The sequence below is a fragment of the Schistosoma mansoni genome, chromosome 3 (assembly GCF_000237925.1).
Source record: "Schistosoma mansoni strain Puerto Rico chromosome 3, complete genome".
Classification (NCBI taxonomy): domain Eukaryota; kingdom Metazoa; phylum Platyhelminthes; class Trematoda; order Strigeidida; family Schistosomatidae; genus Schistosoma; species Schistosoma mansoni.
The window spans coordinates 22,496,176-22,516,724 of record NC_031497.1 but is presented as its reverse complement, the minus strand read 5'-3'; the positions used below and the strand labels follow the sequence as shown (position 1 = coordinate 22,516,724).

Here is a 20,549-nt window from a genome sequence, read left to right as displayed (position 1 = left end):
ATTTGCGACACTACCAGGGCTCCTTGAATTTTAACGTGCTCAGATTGATCTAAGGAATACACCTCAAAAGGTGTCTTTATCACTCGTGTTGCCTTATTGCCGCTCACGGTTTGTACAACCACCGACGACTGTTCCTCGTTTAGCCCCAAAAACTTCAAACACCCTGACCTGATCAAGGTTACATCAGAGCCATTATCCAAAAGGGCATACCCCACAACCTCAGCGTTTCCCGATCTCAACCTCACGGGAATCATTCCCAGACACACGTGACCGTCCACTGGCCTATCATGTCCACAATGGTTCACCGTAGCCAGTCTATCCTCTGATTTACTCTTTGCCGAACCCTTATGCAACAGAGAGTGATGTCTCCCAGAACATCCGTCAATGGCGCAACGTCTCGTCACCTTGCATTCAATAGCTTTATGCCCTTGTTTAAGACATACGAAACAGATACTCTTACCTTTGACGTGCGACAGACGTTCTTCTGTCGTGAGAGCTAAGAACTGACTACACTCGTAAACAGCATGATCGCCTGAGCACATACTGCACTTAGTACTTGCGATCGGTGTATTCTTCGGTCTCACTACGGAATGATAACATGATTTAGTAGTAACTCCCCCTCTTGGACGTTCAGCCAATCGTCCAAACCTACTCGCAGCTACTCTCGCTTTAGCTGCCACGAACTGAGTGAGTTCGGCGAACTTTGGCTCCCTGTCCTCTTCTGTCAATCTATCTACCACTTCGGCCCATTGTCTTTGCATAGGTTGGGGCAGAAATCTTACTACTCTCTCTAACGTAACCAGCGAATTCAAGTCGGCAGTGTAATTCATTTACTCTAGAATCATGCTACAATTTTCCATCCTCATTGCTAAACTTGAGAGTTGCTCGGGGTCATGACAACCACGCCTTACATCATTGAATAAATCCTCCAAAGTCTCTCTTGCTATAACATGAGCTTGACCGAATAATCGTTTCAAAATATCTCTAGCTCTTTTATACCCAGACGTAGCCTCCATCATTACACATCCTTCGATGGCTGCTTTCGCCTTACCCTTGCAATAATGGAGCAAATACAGCAAACGTTGACTATCATCAGATACTCTTGCCGCAACGTAAGTATCGTATTGTTTTATAAACTTCCAATATTCCTTCGGCTTTCCATCAAAATAACACAATTCAACTTTCGGTAGCTCTAACCCAACTATAGGAACCTTAGGTGTTGTGCCCGAGACTGCATGCCTAAGTCTTTCCCCTTTATCTAAACTAAGATCCGCTACCTTATCTAACATTACGTCACTATCACTATCACTATAGCTCTCTTTAAATACATTAGAACCATGAGGCGTAAAGACATCAGAAAAAACTTGCTTTGTACTAAGGGATTTGTCGTTAACTTTGTCTTCATCCTCTACGATCAGCTTAGGGATTGACTTCTTTGCACGATTGTTGGGCATCTCGAATTATCGACCAAATTTGGTTCAGAACTGTGGGCGAGGACCAAGCTGCAAACCGACCAATATTTGTTCAGGACTGTTGAACACGGACCAAGCTGCCAACCGACCGATATTCGTTTAGAACTGTAAGATCCAAACCTAAATTCCAATAGATCTGGATGTGGCCGAATAACCGTTAGATAGCTTTAGACACTCGTGTCTCAGTTCAAATCAAAACAAGGTATATATTTGACACGGTTCTAAACGAATATTATCACCCAGTTATTCAACCAACAATTGATACAAAAATATTCAATCAAAAACACCAAAGAATAAGCGTTATTCTATCCTTTCTGGATAGATCAAGGGAGATTCCGTTTGAGCGGTTATTTTATAACACCAAGTGTTTCAATTTCTGGGAAAGTGCTCCAAATACAACCAAAAATGCACGATCCCAGTCAAGTTCAAACCGCACAATCAAAAAGCGAGCAGCCAATATGGCAGATACCAGAATAATAGCAATTAAAACAAACTATATACAGCTCAGTAAAGAACACGGAGACTCAATAAAAAACGATAGTAAAACCAAGAAAATTGAACGTTACAGTCTTAATTAGCATAATAGATGTTAACAGCATATACAAATAAAGAAAACGTAAGGAAGAAATCACAAGTGTATGCATGGAGGGATTTTCACTTGCAAAATGGATCCAACACCTAGTTTATACTATAATTCCAATACTCATAATTATTACAATAAGTCAAATACGAGAATGATGGTTCGGATACAATCTTTAGTCAGACAGCGAAGCAACACAAAAGGACGCGCAACGGAGAAGGCGAGTGAGCCAACTCGATTTAACCAACGGGTAATCAACACTTATAGCCAGATAAAAATAAGCCACAGACATGTGGTGAATAGGATAATATGTGCACACACATACGCTCATCTAAAATCAGTAAAAACAAATAAGCTAATAAGTGAAAAGGTCAAAATGTGGTTTAAGGAGAATGAATAGATCGTCTTGTCTGGAAGAGAGAATAAACTATGTGGGTTGAAGATGGAGCGTGACGTTACAGTATTCCCCATGCATGTCAACTTTTAACTTCCACTCACTACATTAGTCGTAAAATCAAACAGAAATGTGTTGTATCACGAAGAGAATTAAGAATGGTAACTTTTTAAGACTATTTATGGACCAATGTAATATGTATATTTCCTATTGTGTAATTGATAAGTAACTTAACTATTCTATTCATGTTCCTCTTATTATAAGCTTTATTTTGACCCATAGACTATTATTATACGATTTACCATTCTTGAGTTATCCCTGGTCTATTAATTGTTGTTCCCCCCATTCACAGCCACTTTTGGCTAAATCCTATAGAAATGCTATTTTCTATTTTATGGTACGATGTGGTCTGGTTGATTGGTATATAAACCCAGTATGTTTGTGAATAATGATTCATATTGCCGAGGCTGTTATTGGTGTTCTGGATTTACCTGGCTGGGCTAGGCAGAAAGCAGGACTGACATGTACTCAAGACTGCTCACACGGCTTTTGTATATCATTGCTCTGATCGATAATTTGCTCTTCTCTCATTGGCGGTCTTATAACGTCATATATATCAACGACATATATCAATCGATATAACAATTGGGCACGTACGCACGCACACGATCTAACAAAAAGGCATAAACTAATGCGAAAATCCTATGTGCACTGCAATATAAATTCTTTAAGATTTTAAATTCAACGATTTACTGCATCGTTGTTTAGTTTGTTTATGATTTCTCGAAAAAACTGAACAAACTATTCGTTTGGTAGTAAAGGGATGTAGGGATTGTTGAGTTACATTGAAATCACGGACTGCAATTACGAACTTATAAGTCCTTAGCAGCGAGTATCTGCAACCACACACATAGGATTCGAACCTAGGGCCTCCAGTCCCGTGTGCAGACGCCTGTTATTTAGACCACTGAGCCGACATCCAGCAGTGTTAATATCTAGCTGTAATTAATCCACAATATTACGCAATCATTTTGCCTTGTCTTTGAAAGGTAACTACCTCACATCTGACATGACTGATGTCACTGGTCACGACTTTTCAATAGAATTCAGGCAGCGAAACTGCTTATGGCCCATATCATGTGAGGATTTAGCTGGAGTCCTTGAATGTACATATAAACACTTCTTTTTCGTTAGATCTGGATTAAATACACAATATGAAGCATAAGGGTGTGATTATGAACTTGTTTAGGGTTAATGAAATGTCCCTGGACCCTAGCTAAATAACAGTGTGTCGAGTCGCTGAATGTGGAGGAGTTTGCTGGATACCGTTAAGGTCAAGAACCATCGAAGTGCATCAATTAATGGCACTCCATGGGCTGACCCATGCGGCAGTGTGTAGTGACGTCGAGTCGAGGACGGACTATGATCCGCACTACAATTCGATTACATGCCCAGCAACGACTTGGTTCCTTTGATAACTTGCAAATCATAAGGCTTTAATTAGTCCAGATAAAGTATATTTATTGGTGATCTCGTGGTATCGAAAGAATACCGAGACGTGCCAAGGAGTACAGGCGAAATGGGCAGAGGGTAAGAAAGTTCGAACCGAACAAGGCGGATAGCGGAACCAGAAGTGAGTCTGATATCGTTAAACAAGTACAGTAAAACAGTCTCTGGTACGATTGGTTACAATAATAATAATTGTTTCTGTTATTCCAATCGTGTTCTTATCGAGACAAGCCGGTCACTACAAGTGTTCACTCTCTGTTTCTTGCACATACTCTTACCAATATATTATGTGATGTCGTCGTTTGTGCCTCACAGTATCAAAGTAGCCATAGTACGAGGGAAGAGCAACAAATGTTAAATGTTAACAGTGGTATGATTTTTCGACGTAACGTGGGTGGTCACACCATTACCATGACCCTCATTTCCCCCACACATTCGGGACAGACCACTTATTTTGATGATCTACAACCTCTTTCGTAACCTCATCTCGACATACCATTGAACCAACTTATGTTTGGCATAGGATTGGTAGACACTGACATCATTTCTGACTACCAATGTTAAGTAGAAGTTAACACATGCCTGCACGTAACACCTTGATAAGGCATATCGGATTACTCTAAATTGGCCCAAACGAACTGATCCGTTTCGCTCATATTTTGTGCCATTTATTTGAATCATGAGATACATTTTGATATAGCATTTCCACAGATGAGACAGTTACTAAAATTGACTAATATCAGTTTTGTTAAAATGCCAACTATGAGCGTACACATTACAAAAGCCCATGTTAAACGAAAAAAATAGTGACTTTTAAACACTAACGACATCCAACATGTTCGAAAACGTTCACCTTGATCCTTTTCTCTCTCTATCTTGCTATATTCTTCGATTTTCATTTTTTAATGAGTGACGCTTTATATATTGAGAAAAAGATACTGTTATGGCAGTATGCAAAAGAGAATATGGTACGATTTTCCTTCGGTTGACTGGTTTTCTTGTTCCGTGAAAGCCCATTTCTCATCAAGACAGTTTTTAATAAGTCTACACAAAAATCTGTTGGGATTCTGGAGAAAATGAACTCCAGAAGTCGGAAATCATAGGCCAAGCTGTTATATCCCGAAGAGAATTATGAGTGGTAACTTTCGAGAACTATTTATGGACCAATATGATACGTATATTTCTTATTGTATAATTGTTCAGTAACTAAACTATTCATACTATATTCTATTTTACGGTACGATGTGGTCAGTTTGATTGTTATATAAACTCAGTATGTTAGAAATATAATGATTCAAATTGCAGAAGCTGTTATTGGTGTTCTGGACTTAACTGGCTGGGGTAGGCAGAAATCAGGACCGACAAGTGCTTTAGACTGCTCGTACGGGTTTCGTGTGTCATTGGTCATAACGATAATTTACTGTTCTCGTCACGTCGTATATTAACTGGGTACGCAGGCTACAAAATATAACTCTGACCATGAAGGATAACCCAACTTATAAGTTTAAGTTTTACAAAGTTATTTCTCATTAGATCACGGCGTATATGGCGGTTGCAATAATAATGGCTAATACTCAATAATGGCAAACAGTCCACTCAAACTCCACAGTGGCTAACGAGCAAATAATTTCTCGATATACAAATTTACGGATATCAGTTGCAGACTACAGTTGCTTGTATACGATAATAGGAGTTAAAAGTCTGAAAATCATTACGAATAATAAATAACGCTGGCAATTTAACATGGTGTTTTCTCACAGTTTCCGACTACTCATGATACACTTGTGGCGGTGAATAAATCCCCGAAGTAAATGGTTCTGTAAGACTTCGACATTGACGCTGACCTCATTAGTTTTATTTGACACACTTCGGCTGAGGGCGTCCAGACACGCAGTGGCACCAGAGCACGAGTGGGTACGCAGTGCCACACATCATTTACAACTTGGTAGCAAGATTGAACCAAACGCTTCTCGACATATTGATAGCTTTCCAAATATATCCTCGTTTCTGATATTTGACTTGATTGGGTCCGTATTTTTTAGTCATAAAGGTGTTACGTGTGGTGGCGCTATCAAACTTCGAATCTCTGTGTCGTCAATACACTTACTCTTAAATCGATAGAAAGTGACAATATTATATCCAAAGGAAATGGACATATGAGCTGCGAAAGGGCTTAGACTAAGCTTTGTCGTCTAATGCCAGCCTTAGTTAGTAACTCTTGGCTCCTGTGAAATTTGGTGGACTATCCAACATTCAGTAATAAGCCTCCTAATTTATAGATGTGTTTGACTTGACGAATAATCTGGGTAGGGTTCAAAAATATTTCTCTAACCGTTAAAACATGTTTGGTATAAATATTACCACCCCATGTTTGGGAATATAACACCACTTTTAACCGTCCTAAAACGTTTCAGCTCATTATTTCTATCTATTCCTTTGTAGAATATCAACGCTGTTGATCTCTGTCAAATGATTGAGGCCTACCCTAGTTAGACGGGAATAGTGTGACGAGCAGGCTAACTTCGAAGTCACACCTTGCAGTCAACGTCTAACGTGGATTACCCTTTCAACATATCAACGTACCATGGCTGCTTTGAAGACCGTGAAACACAAAGGATGTTATTTTGGGAATATATTGGTAAAAATGAGTGCAAAGATAGTGAGATCACCACATGAGTCAGTTCATGGTGTATGATTAACTAATGCGCGTTGACTGTCCTTGATTTTGACACAGATCGACGACCTGTTCCATATTCAGTGACCCGATTGCCAGATAATTTGTTTAGAGCTCAGGGACATTTCACTGCCCCTACACCCTCATTTTTATAGCTATGTTTCGTAGGTAAAATAAGCCCAACAAAAATGAGGAAACACCTTAAAATAATTAATTGTAACAAGAATGCAGCTCAAAGGATCTCAATTTGAACTAAGAGTTTGTACAACACATTGGAACTCTAATCTATAATCAGCGCTCGGTTTACTAGATGCGCAACTGTCTCATCTCAATGGGTTCCTATTCACTTTAGTCGAGGATTTCTCTCCAGTAATATCAAATGTAATGAAAGCGTTGATTTATGCTTTACTTGCGTGCGTTACACTGGATGCAGACGTTTCGGCTGTTTTGTTGGTTGTATGTCACAGTGTTTTGTATGTAGTAGTTTTAGAAAGACCTCTCATCAAGAACTTCTGTTGAAGAGTTTGAGGATTCGGAAGCACTCTTTGGTAGAGCAGTTTCTCAGGGATCCTTGATACTAGTTAGTTTGGTTTCATTCTTTTCACATTTGTAGGGACGAATTCATGTATCTGAACCACTAGATGGCTGTATAGACCGAATACCCAAACCTAAAAATGCGTCCAATTCAACTCTTCCTTACATCTCACTCATCAAACGTGGGAACTGCTCTTTTGTAGATAAGGCTACAGCGGCCGAAAAAGGTGGATATATTGCAGCTGTTATTTTCAATGATGCGGATGACAGTACTTTCCCAATGGGCTACAATTCATGTAAGGTTTCTCCCCTTTGTCTTTTTTTTGGTAGCCACAAATGTCAGTATTCCTGCAGTCATGGTTGGTTTATCTGACGGTGAGCTCTTACTGAATAAGTACTGGGAGTCACGGTATGTTGTACGTCAGTTTATTAAATATGGATTCGAATTTTAATTTTTGTAAGTGCTTGACTTTCACACGAGTAAAACTGATGGATTCAAAGTTGCTTTTCCGTTTAACAACGTTCAATTTGCTTCTCCATTTATCAATCGTTCATATATCCATTTGGCGACTCTTTCTGACACACGAGATTTTGGGGCGAGATTATAATTTGTGGACGAGCCAATCAGAGGCGCCTGGGGGATTTCAAGGTCACATCGCCAATTTCAGTACCTGTCGCTCATGTAGAATCGGATCACAGCTGATTTTAGAGGAAATGTGACAGTTAAGCGGCTAAAATAAATGGGACTATTAAGAAGTTCCTTTATTTGTGATTGCGGTAATCAGTTGACTTGTAGACCTTGCACAGGCTACCCTTGTGATGTTAACTCAGTTGGTGAGGTTGTAAATCTTCATCAACTTATATGCTTGGACCAGGTATGCCGCTTGCGCAACCAGCGATTACCACGGTGCGCAACGCTGACTAGTGTTGGAGACGGATGTAAATAAACCTAAATTTCTACTGACAATGAACAACGGTTTAGTGGTATGACACTTGACTCTCAGCCACTAGGTCCTGGGCTTGAACCCTTCTGCACATAATTCGGTTAAGAATCTAAGCAATATCACGAACTCTCAATTAAAATGCGTCTCAAAGCCATGTACATGAATCTGTACCTGATTAGTCAGTTACACATCCCCAAGAAGTAAACAGATCGAAAAAACCATTTAACCTCATGCAAATGAACTGTAACCATTGATCTGATATTTCTGTCAAGAAATAAGTACTGGGAGTCACGGTATGTTGTACGTCAGTTTATTAAATATGGATTCGAATTTTAATTTTTGTAAGTGCTTGACTTTCACACGAGTAAAACTGATGGATTCAAAGTTGCTTTTCCGTTTAACAACGTTCAATTTGCTTCTCCATTTATCAATCGTTCATATATCCATTTGGCGACTCTTTCTGACACACGAGATTTTGGGGCGAGATTATAATTTGTGGACGAGCCAATCAGAGGCGCCTGGGGGATTTCAAGGTCACATCGCCAATTTCAGTACCTGTCGCTCATGTAGAATCGGATCACAGCTGATTTTAGAGGAAATGTGACAGTTAAGCGGCTAAAATAAATGGGACTATTAAGAAGTTCCTTTATTTGTGATTGCGGTAATCAGTTGACTTGTAGACCTTGCACAGGCTACCCTTGTGATGTTAACTCAGTTGGTGAGGTTGTAAATCTTCATCAACTTATATGCTTGGACCAGGTATGCCGCTTGCGCAACCAGCGATTACCACGGTGCGCAACGCTGACTAGTGTTGGAGACGGATGTAAATAAACCTAAATTTCTACTGACAATGAACAACGGTTTAGTGGTATGACACTTGACTCTCAGCCACTAGGTCCTGGGCTTGAACCCTTCTGCACATAATTCGGTTAAGAATCTAAGCAATATCACGAACTCTCAATTAAAATGCGTCTCAAAGCCATGTACATGAATCTGTACCTGATTAGTCAGTTACACATCCCCAAGAAGTAAACAGATCGAAAAAACCATTTAACCTCATGCAAATGAACTGTAACCATTGATCTGATATTTCTGTCAAGAAACTTGTTGGAAGGACCAGCTTTTAGATTGGCACTCGTGAACAAATAGTGAATTCTTGGAAAGTTCTCGTCGTGCCTATTACACCTCTGTAATTCTCCTGCCTACTTTTTATGGTGGTTGTCTTTTACTCAGATTATTATCGTTTTCATTTGCATCAAGTTAAGTACATTGGTCACAGAGTATAGATCGGGAAAAATGTAACAATAATGTGAGATAGAAATGTTTTTTATTTGGTATTCAGTAGGGAAAAAAAATACCAGTACATATATTGAATGACTGAATTTTCATAAAAGCTATACAGATGTTATTTCCAACACTCATTTAGTCCTGCTTGTCACTCCTATTTTTATCTATACATTCAGATAGGAAGTTGTTTATGGGTATAAGAAAACAGAGGTGATTTCTAAGTCGGGACTGTATGATCTGTTAGTATCAATGAGTGAACTTAGAATATTAAATAATCAAATCGGATAGTTTGATAACGTTACGTTATTTCGTTTGTAAACTGACTAGTTTACGTACTTTAGAAGCTCTAACCATTTCAATATGCTCGACGAGTTGGCATTCACTCTTCATGGTACAATATTTGAAAACTCTCATAGTGGTGGCAAGTATTATTTCAGCAGTAATTTTCCCGTCTAAGAATGTGTCCTTATGAATACACTGTAGATCGAAATTTATATGAATAATACTTTGTTAGTGTGTCTATATCATCAACACTCAACTGCAAGTGTTTCTAATTATATTAAGTACATAAGAGTTGTTTCAACAGGCACCATATAAACTAAATTTACTAACACTTTGCTAAAAAACAGCCTCGGGTCATTTTTTTATACACTGGTCGTGTTTTTGAGATTGTCGCTCTTATTTCTGTAAATTGTGACTGAAAATGTTAGTCATTTTCCCGATGTATCTATATGTTACTTTTCCCAAATTTTAACATATTTTCCTAAATGTTCGAGGGTTCTAATGGATAATGACTTATCTTATTTACACTTAACTCTCTCACCATTTTATCTATGGATTAAATCAATAAGCATGTAGTTCGTATTTTTTATGTATTTGTAGTTATTTTGTTGAAATCTTACCTACTCACCGCCGAAGTATCCTGTTATATCTTATTCCACTTATAACATGTCTGCTGATATCTGTAGTCGCACTAAGTGTGGCATATGGGATTCGGTTTTTGAATCGATACCGAAGAAGATATCGATATTGCTTACCAGCCAAAGAGTTACGTAAAATACCTGAAACTTTATTTACTAAAGGTAAGTTACTCTGTTGTTGTTTGTGTGTACGAAAAGCGACCCACTTGTGTTATCTATTCATTTGATGATATGGTTAAAAGTTGGCTACATGTTGGATTTTTTTCGCACAATAATAGCAGTGAATATTTGCTGTATTAGGGTTAGGCTTAGTGGGATAGACGTCTAAATTAAAAGTAGATTGACCATTTTTCTAGTTATGCGCATAACTAACAGGAAATTTGTTTTATATTCAGTGTTTTCAGAATCTGCAATTTTATTAGGCAGAACTTAATAAGTTTCTGATCGACAGTTGCAGGTATATAGTACTTATAAAAACGATTATAAGAGATTTGCTTATTTTTCCCAGTAGTCCCGCATTATAACGAAACTACGTACTTGGCTTTCGTTATTAATACTAAATTACAGTTATAAATGCTTATAAATATTGCTAAACCCTTTGATTATCAAAGATACATGTGTTCCACGTAGTAGTTATTTAGTATTATCATAACCACTTCTATTATCCAGTCTGGAAATAATTCATGTATATTGATTGTTCACTGAGTAGCAACTAATGCCATTTTTGTTTAATCTTTGGCACTGATTGAATTCTGTTGATGAATAAAGTTGCAATGTAGCTAATTGTCTGAGTAATTCGACATTGCATAAAGTATGTTATTGATGTTAGTCGTTTGAAAGTAGTCCAAAGGAAACCATGGACTAGGGATTCATGTTAGTTGACACTATTTTTCGATAGTCTTCTTTTCAAGTAAATTATTCGGTTACAAAATGTAGAGATTATTAGTTATTTGGACTGGTAAATAAATATTTAGTCAACCTTTTAATGCATAAGTAATAAGTACAACCTTTATATAAGTAATGTTAACCTCCAAAACTTTGAAAGGTTTATAAGATCACTAGTTATAAAGTGGAGTACAACGGTATTAATGTTTTCATAAAATCTCTTTAACTGTATGTTTTTATTATGCCCAATAGGCCACATGATAGTTCTTATCGTGTTACAGCGGATATGTTTTTCGAGAAATGCTAATTCACCATGCCTTAAATATTCCACCTTTTAGAACTTTTATTCAGTCACTTAGGTTCTTTACACCTGCTAACTTATTTTTTAATTATTTCAGACCTATATAACCTTACTTTTATGTTAATTCCCAATAAAATTTATCCCACAAAACTTTTTATATCCGTTTTTACGTAGTTATCAATCTTTCTTAAAAGCATAAAAGTTTGTAACTGGAAGTAGCCTAATTAAATATTGACATCTTAGGCTCTTGAATAATTATAATATGCTAGTTTTCCACCTGTAAATTTTGTTTCGTACTATATGGTGTGAATAATTCTACCAGATGCAGTGTTTTTTGTTATGGAATTAATACAAAATATTTAACCGTGCTTCTGTTATAATATTTGATTAGTGAAGAATGTATAAAGTTGTTAACCTTTTGTTGTGTAATAGGCAAAGTAGCTTACTTGGTAGTAGTTTAGGATAGCAAACATTGGATGGTGATTTTAAGCCACTGTTGATAAGCGGACTTTTATTCGTATTTAGCGATGCATGAATTTGGAAAGCGAAAAATAAAACCATCCTATTATTAACTTCAGTGTACTGTAATCATTTTACTGGTGTTCATTCAAATCGGGTTACTTAAATTATCTAAAATCGAATAAATACGACTAATATGAAACTAGAGTTTTTTCGATATAAAGTATACATTCACTTTTTTACATTCTTTACGTAGGATTTCATTTTGTGTTTAGTTGTAAAAGTAACTATTTTATTACCTACGCACTTGATTTTTTACCATTCTTACTGTCTCAACACTTTTTCCGTTTATTATGATGGATTTTCTCAGACTCCAGTGAATTTGAAACTTGTGCAATTTGTTTAGAAGATTATAAAGATGGTAATAAATTGAGAGTATTACCATGTAGGCACGGTAAGTGAATAATCATTTAAATAAAAAAGCTGCATCTTTTAATAACTTTTTTTCTGAATGTATCATGTTATTTTTCTCCTTTACAACTATGAACTATAAAGTGTAGGTCACAAAAATAAAGCGGTGACATTTTTAAAAAAAATAAAGAAAAGAAGGAGAATATGATGGCTAAACAAGAAATACAGTTCAATTAAGTTGCAACTAAAAGTTCTTTCAGTCAAAGGAGTTCCTCTCAATTTCAAGAGGAATATAAGAAATACAAAAGAATCTCCGGTGGCTTCTATCCTTACCCGTGTCTGATAACATCTCAAGCCACTAAGTTCTATCATCTCTATGATCCAAAGGTGGTGAGTCGTGATAGCTTGAAAAATGCCAGTTATATGCAACTTTCATACCATGGCAGCAATTTAAAAACTGTCTACCTCCACTTTTTCAACCCTGAATCAGCTCCGGCATATAATGCACACATTGAAAGCCTGTGTAGTGCTATTGGTAAAACATGTTCAAGCTAGCGAAGTCAGCGTTTCAATATAGTAACATTGATTTAGTTATGGTCATTGCATTTGAACATACATTGCCAGGAGTCAGTATTACTAACATGTTGCTACCACTGGGTGGCAATAAGCTTATGGAGACAACGATAACTAGATACAGAGTCGTGGAGTATGACGGAAGCCAGTAGTTTGAATGTAACCAAAAGTGGACTTATCCCTCGATAGTAATTGCGTAGATTACTTGGGTCTTTTTAAAGATGGAGACGATAATGTAACAACCCTTTCAAAGCAACTCAGTGAGTCACTTGATCAGAATTTCGCCTCCATCTTTAAGGAAGACGGAATTAGGTCGTCTCGGCCTATTTGCTTGTAGCACTTTAGAGATTGTAGTCCTTGGTGAACCTTCGGTTTGCTAGATGTATCGATAGTCACCGGCCAGGGAAGACAGGACATCACATCAACGTCTTGATTTCAAGTTCTAGTTTCAAGTATCTTCACACTTTTGAAGGTTCTCGATGCGAAGTTGTAGTTGTAGTTGGCAGTAGTTAGGCAAGTAGTAAGGTTGATTATCAGGAAACTTTCGACCTAAAACTTCCATTTGTTATTGTACTCTAATCATTGGGTATTTTCATCACTTCAAGCATAAAATCTAAACAGTCAAAGCTCTAAAATAAAAGTGGTTATCACTGAGCTTTTTGCGTGACTATCGACTTATTTTAGATCTATACTAAACACGATTTCTCATCTTCCATTTAATATCTCAATTACCGATCGAAATGTTCCTACGAATAATCCCTGTATTAAATACACTAAGATTACTACCCTCTGAAAATGGTATTATGTGTTTCTGTATAATCCTTAGGGTAGTTGTGAATATGAGTGCTTTGCTCGTCAATCATAAAATTAGTCGACAGATTTTCATTCATAACCAGGTTACTTATATTTGTTTACTAGTTTATGTGGTTATTGCATTTGAAATTTTTGTGTTCATCCACTTTAAAACCATCCTATTTTTTTAAAGCTTACCACAGTAAATGTGTAGATCCATGGCTTTTAAAACGTCGTGGTGTTTGTCCTATATGTAAGAAAAAAGTTCACAATCGTCCCAGAGTCAACACTTCAAACTCTACAAGATTTAGACGCGCTTCTGCATATGCCACTACATCTGAAGCTCCACTTTTGGATGATTCGTCTTTCGAAGAAGATTCTGATTCAGAAGATACTATTTCATCACCCCAATTTAGTTCCTACGGTGAGGACGTCCATTCAGATGAACATACTCCACTCATTAATGCTTCTGCTGACCAATCAAGTGCTTCATCACTTAAGCGAATGAAGATGACTGCCTCAATCCGTGAAACTTTGGAAAGCTTTCTCACAAATGTATCAAGTTCTTATTCCAGAGGTCATAGTTCATCCGAACATGAACAGGGAACTAACAATGTTAATACAGCCGTGGAATTACAACCTGAATGTTCTCAGATTGTTGCTGAATCTCTCGCAAAAGGTTATTATTTTTTGTTTTTTGAAGGAAAATTTCGGGTTGAATTTTGTCCAATGATCTCAAAAATATAAGTCTCAGGTTCTATCTCATATTTCGTGATTAGGAATAACATAAGACATCAATAAGAAATCTGGGTAAATCCTGCCATTGCACATATTTATCATTTTGTTCGATTGACCTGTATTATTCATTCGATAGTAATAGTAAAAGTACTCTCTTGAGTCAATACATGTATTTACTCACAGTAAAGAAATGGCATAGATTATTCACTATTGGGATAAGTTCTTATCATGTACTCACTTAACTCGGTAATGTTCAAGAATATTTTTCTATAAAAGTTTTTAACAGTGATTAGCTGTCAATCACCATTCGCAAAGTTCTTCGAATATTTGTGCTTCTAAAATATTTTTATCGTATACTGTATTTAATGTGAAAGTTCCAAAGTAAACGTCTATTGCTTCCTCAAATAGTAAATACGAAAGGAAACATACGAAATGTTGTGATTTTTCTATTTCAATTTTCTAATCACTAAGCATCTTAAAAAGTTTCAAGTTTTTTTATGGAAGCACATGGTTTACATACATCATTATTTAGTTAAAATGAATGTCAAACAAGATAATTTATTCTCACAGTTTAAAAAGAGAGGTACCCCGTGGATTTGAGCTGGTTTTTAACATCAGAATAAGTGAATGTAATTATCAGCTTTCGGTAGATTCATAAGTATTTCATACTTTTATGAGTCAATAATTGTTTTTTGGGAGCATATATTACTAACTTATTTGTACTAGTGGTAGGCGGTCGTTTAAAAAAAAATCTAAGTGTCTTATCTTTAAATTGATCATTGATTACTACATTAGCCACACATACAATTCCATATATATTACAGTTTTGATGTATATATTAAGTGAAAACAAAACTTGTATATATTAAGATTTGTTTATTACATAAAAATGTGAAACATTTAAACAATGTATTGATTTGAAATCAATGGTAAAGGTCCTACTTTTTTCTTTTTTTTTTTCTTGGTCACTTGATATTCATTATTTAGTTGAATAATTCATGTGAAAAAACACACACACAGTGATTGTTGTTTATGTGAAAGTATTTCTTACTTAAACCACTTTTTTTCTTATTCATTCCTCCTACACATTGTTCTAAAATGTAAAATAAATAAATTCGATACAATTCTTGTATAACCTAACCTTTATGCTAAGAGATAATACTTTCATTCTTAATTCCTTTAATCCTTAACCTTATTTTATATGGATTGATTTAAAATAAGAATTTTTGTTTGTAGACATTTAACGGTTCAAAGTGAATTGTAAATGGAAATGACACTTAAAATATTTAGAAATTTTATTCATAAAACTATCTTAATTATGTGTATGTATTTACTTTTTGCCAGCGTCAAGTTGAATTTCTCGGTGTTTCTTTGAAAGGCCCTGACTTATAGAGTTAACAGTCCCGACAAATAGGTAACTTTGCACCGAGATTGTATAGTGATCATTTGATTTCACATACTAAATAATTGTATAACAGTTCTTCATAAACTTGGTTTCGATCTTATGGGAAATAGTGTCTGCTTGCCACAAATAAGTCACTGTCGATATGAGACATCTATTCGCTATTTCTTACTGTTTATTGGCTTTCTAGATGATGTTAGTTTGTCCTTGTATTCGGACCACTATATGTATTTTGGAATCACCAAACGATTTTCCTTACTGCTACATATTTTCTATGGATTAATTAAACTTCATCTCGTTCTATAACTGAAGAAACGTTTTCATCACATTTATAATAAATAGTATTTTTTTTATGGGACCTGTAGTCGATTTAGCGCCAATTAAAAATCATATAGTACCTGATAGATGTTTCCTTTCGATATATGAAGTCATTCCCAATTATGTAATAGTATGGTAATTGTGTGGTATAAATGAAATAATAATATCCGATTCAATATTGAATCTGAGAACTATTAAACTAGTTACATTATTAGTTCGTACCGTTAGATTCTTCGCATTCACTGGTTCACTAGCAGATATTGTAGTGAATGAACACATCTGGGGAAGACGAATTCACTGTTTGATACAAAATTACAGAGCATCTTCATAAAATATGAGAACCATACACTAGATGCTTCGGTTGCAAATCTTCTATCAATTGTCCTTAATATTCTGTGTGATTCTTCAAATCCACAGTTCCTTCCTATTTCCCTTTTTGTTTTCCTCAACTCGATGTTCTTAACCTTCTGCTGCCAGGTTTTTCACTTCCGGTTGGTGTTACATACTACTTATGTCGACCGACGTAAGTAGCATACACCACACTCGTTCACCCTTTAAACAGTCGCTCTTGCGGTTGTTCTGCTCGCCGTGCTACCTTCTTTGCTAAAATCTGTGCCACGCTCCCCGTTAAAATGTCGAGTCCGCCTGTATGCTGACCTCCATAGCAATGTCGATATAAGTAGCATACACCACAATATCACTTCATAATATAAACTGTATTTGATCCACTGAGAAACTTAATAACCTACCTAGCGCCATGTTGTTTCATCATTTACTGCCTTCATGGTATATGCAATAAATCTATTTGCATACAAACATTGTTCTTCACAAATAACATTCATATACTTTTTTCGACATTAATAGCTCATTAGTTTGAATCATAAATTCTGCTCTAATCTACGCTTCCTTAATTCAGCTTACCTATCAGATGGTTATCACACATACATTTTGATGATTTCTAGCTTCATAATACACAAATTTTTCCAAAGTTACTTTATATTATTTCTATGAAGTATTCTCTTTATCCTTTTTATTTTGTTGTATTTTCTCATTAGGTAAACAGTGTAGTGAAAGTGACACTGAATCTGGACTAAATAATGAAATCAATGATAGTCAATCAACTTCTGTAATGATTACTCATGTTAAAGTACATACGGATTTTGATTTATTAGATACGCATGAATCTCATGTTTAAGTAGCATTCATATATACATAGTGTATCCTGTTTTTATTTGTTTGTCTTAACCACTTTATTTTTGCACAATTCACAATAATGAATAGTAATGAAATTGTATTATCAAAACCATTGAGTTTTAAATACAGGGCTATTTGTTTCTCATACTTATTTTTATTATCCTCTTTTTTTTCTATTGAAAAGAATAAAAAGTTGAACCATTATCAGTCGATTTAATTCTCTCATATACGTTTTCATAATTAATGGGTAATTTGTATATATTTTTTATCTCCGTTGTTGACGGACTAATTGGTTAGTTTAAATGATTGATTGATCAATTGAACATTCAGACAATTTTTTTTTCTTTGTTTTGAATATTGTTCGTTTATTGATGCATTGTGTTACTATTGTGTTTGTGTTTATTTGTTTGACTGTTTCATCCTATCAGATTTCGATTGTCAGAATCATCATAACGCATTTCATATAATTATACATACACATATTTGGCCGTGTATAAATACGATTTCACTGTATTGAGATTTATAACTTGGTTTAATTAACATTATTATACGTTAATTTTCTTACCGGTCAACTGATTACTAATTAGTCTGTTCTTCATAGAATTAGATAATATCTTATTTTGTGATCTCTTTTTATCATTTACCTTATTTTTCACGAGCTTGTTTAGAATAAAATGAAGTATTTTTATCTATAGAGTTGTGTTTGTTATTCAATGATTGAAGACGATAGTTGTTTAGATTAGAAATCGCCTTATAATACTTTTGAAATAATCAGTTTAGAGATTTCGCTAGTTGGATTTTTGAGGCAACAGATAAAATAGTTCCAGTTTCATAATGTATCTGCCACTTACAGCACTATGAAGAGCAAAATATAATTGATATTAATAATCAACAGTCTCATCAAATGATTTCTGTGCATTCAGGTTCAAATCTTATTTACATCATACAACAGAGTAGGTAATGGCTAAGGATTCGTAATTATTTGTCAATCATCCCTTTGACTGTACTCACACACTTTCTTAGACAGCTAGATTTTTACAAAACAATTGTCTGCAATATAGTAGTGTATTTCTTAGTAGCGACATATATCAAATGTCACCTTGCGACTAACCTATTAGTATTATTATTTATATCTTTGAGTAAATAATTTCCTTATATCTCGAAGGGTTACCAGTTTTGAGATGACTTCAACGCTATATTTTCAATAATATGTTAGTGCTAACTAGTATCCTATAACTAGATTGCAAAATTAACTAAGTTTTAACTTTGTGCTAACCCATTTATTGTAAGTGCAACGGCCGTAGTTGCTACCTTGACGTGATGGTCGGGCTAGCCTATCGTGACGACTCAACCTAGTTATATTGGTTGTAACGCATGTTCCTTCAATTCCTACGATGCCAGGTAGATTGGTTGGAGAACGGTGAGACTAAAATAAGCAACTTAAGGTCCGAGGGCGAAGTCGTACTGCTGACTGTTGAGGGGTGTGACAGCAGTAAGGTGTTCCTCTCGGACAATCACCGTCTAGAGCGGAAGGAAGGAGTTAGAAAGGGCTATATTACACCTCACCTTACCTTGGGTTTTCGTCTTCGGCGGTAAGGCTTTTTGAAGTGCGGACCTAGCACGTTAAAAACTTCCAAAAAAAGTCCATGCGTAACTGGCCTCAAGCAGCTGTACCTTGGGTTCTACGGTCATGCTCTCAGGTCGCCATGACGACCACTAATTCAGCTTTTTGTCAGGTCTTTGAAGAAAAAATATCCTTTCATGATGTGACAATCACTCATACCTCTATCAGTACCCGAAACCATCCTTTACACGACTAAATTACTTCTTATTAATTCTCTAATCCTCATGACTAGCTCTTCTCGTATATCCTCATCACATGCCACTGATGCTAATGCTTTGAGTTCACGAAATATTATTCCTAGTCTCCTAACTAAACATCGAAAAGCCACTTAGAGGAACCTTACGGTGTTGAGGTTTAGTGAAAAAAACTTCACAATCGACTCAGCAATAGTCTTAGAAAATCATATTTTCATCATGAATCGTCGGAGAGGCTCAGTATAAGACTGTCATTCACTCCGGAGCACATGTTGAGACTCGGATCATGCCCTAGCTCGAGCACGTATTTGTCTGCATCTTATTGAACGTGGAAAAGCCACAACAATCCCTTAGACCACAAATTAATGGTGAAAAAGTTAAGAATACATTTCGGGAACAACTATAGGGATTAATTGAACATGAAAATGATAGCCACCCCGAGGTAGCTTAGCATGGTATCCAAAAAGCCGTGGAAACATCAATGATATCTACTCGTAAAATTGAACCAAACGGTTAAGAAAAATCAGTGGATTTCCACTTAGTCTACAAATCTGACAGATGTTTGGAAATTTATCCTGTCTGACTCTAACATGATGAGGAACGGAGGCAGCTTGAAAATAGGCTGATAAAAATTCTACCTAATACTCGTAAGGAGTGGTACGTTAAGAATGTAGAAAAGACAGTAACAGTAAACAACTGATCAAGCAAACGGGTATTAAAAATTCGATTGTTAGTGAAACTACTTCAGTTACCCGCTATCTTCAATCAACCTAAATGGCAAAATGATGTAAGTTCCTCAACTCTTAGCGAGATTGAAAGGGGTATAAGTAATCTAGAGCGAGGGAGATCAGACTCTGGATCGTGAACACACTTGATATCCGACTATATTTGTATTCTTCAACCTTAGAGCAGCGTTTGACTCCGTTGGTCGTGAGGTTCTGTGGCAGTATTCACTGAAAGGGGCACCAAAAAAGTACGTTAGCCCTGTACAGACTCTACACGAACACTAATAGTCGAGTAAGAGCTTATAGCGAACTGTCGTCAGGATTAGTTATTTCAAGTGTTCATTAGCGCTGTTCACTTTCTCCACTTTTACTTAAGTTGGCCATGGAAATGCTTTTAGCCCCCAAATGCCCTGGTACGGCCGAGAGTGGGGAGAGTCCGCTCTCCCTCTCGAAATACTCTCACATGGCCACGCATATATAGACTCTGCCAGGGAAGTCCTACTCACTGCCTTCTCGTGGCGGGGGGGGGGTTGTTTACGGAATCGAGAGGACGAAAAGCGAATGTACGGCGCTTTAACCGGGTTGGTGGACACGGCGCGTCCACCTAGGGGAGTTGGAAA

The 20,549-nt window shown here is 36.3% G+C and overlaps 1 protein-coding gene across 3 annotated transcripts; it reads left to right on the top strand.

Annotated features, from left to right (window-relative positions):
- Positions 1-6,938: 6,938 nt before the first annotated feature.
- On the top strand, positions 6,939-18,077 carry Smp_071380.2 (putative zinc finger protein; the record flags this gene model as incomplete). Of its 3 annotated transcripts, none has more annotated exons than XM_018799669.1 (8): positions 6,939-7,085; positions 7,120-7,209; positions 7,243-7,459; positions 7,494-7,572; positions 10,277-10,476; positions 12,330-12,413; positions 13,929-14,414; positions 15,460-15,958. In XM_018799669.1, 8 exons carry the CDS (start codon positions 7,014-7,016, stop codon positions 15,465-15,467), a joined length of 1,236 nt encoding a protein of 411 aa, XP_018651435.1. The 3 variants fall into 3 exon arrangements, with proteins under 3 accessions (XP_018651435.1, XP_018651433.1, XP_018651434.1); XM_018799667.1 differs by lacking the exon at positions 15,460-15,958 and adding an exon at positions 17,248-17,387 and having other exon boundaries at positions 7,014-7,085; XM_018799668.1 differs by lacking the exon at positions 15,460-15,958 and adding an exon at positions 17,248-18,077 and having other exon boundaries at positions 6,939-7,209.
- Positions 18,078-20,549: the final 2,472 nt, after the last annotated feature.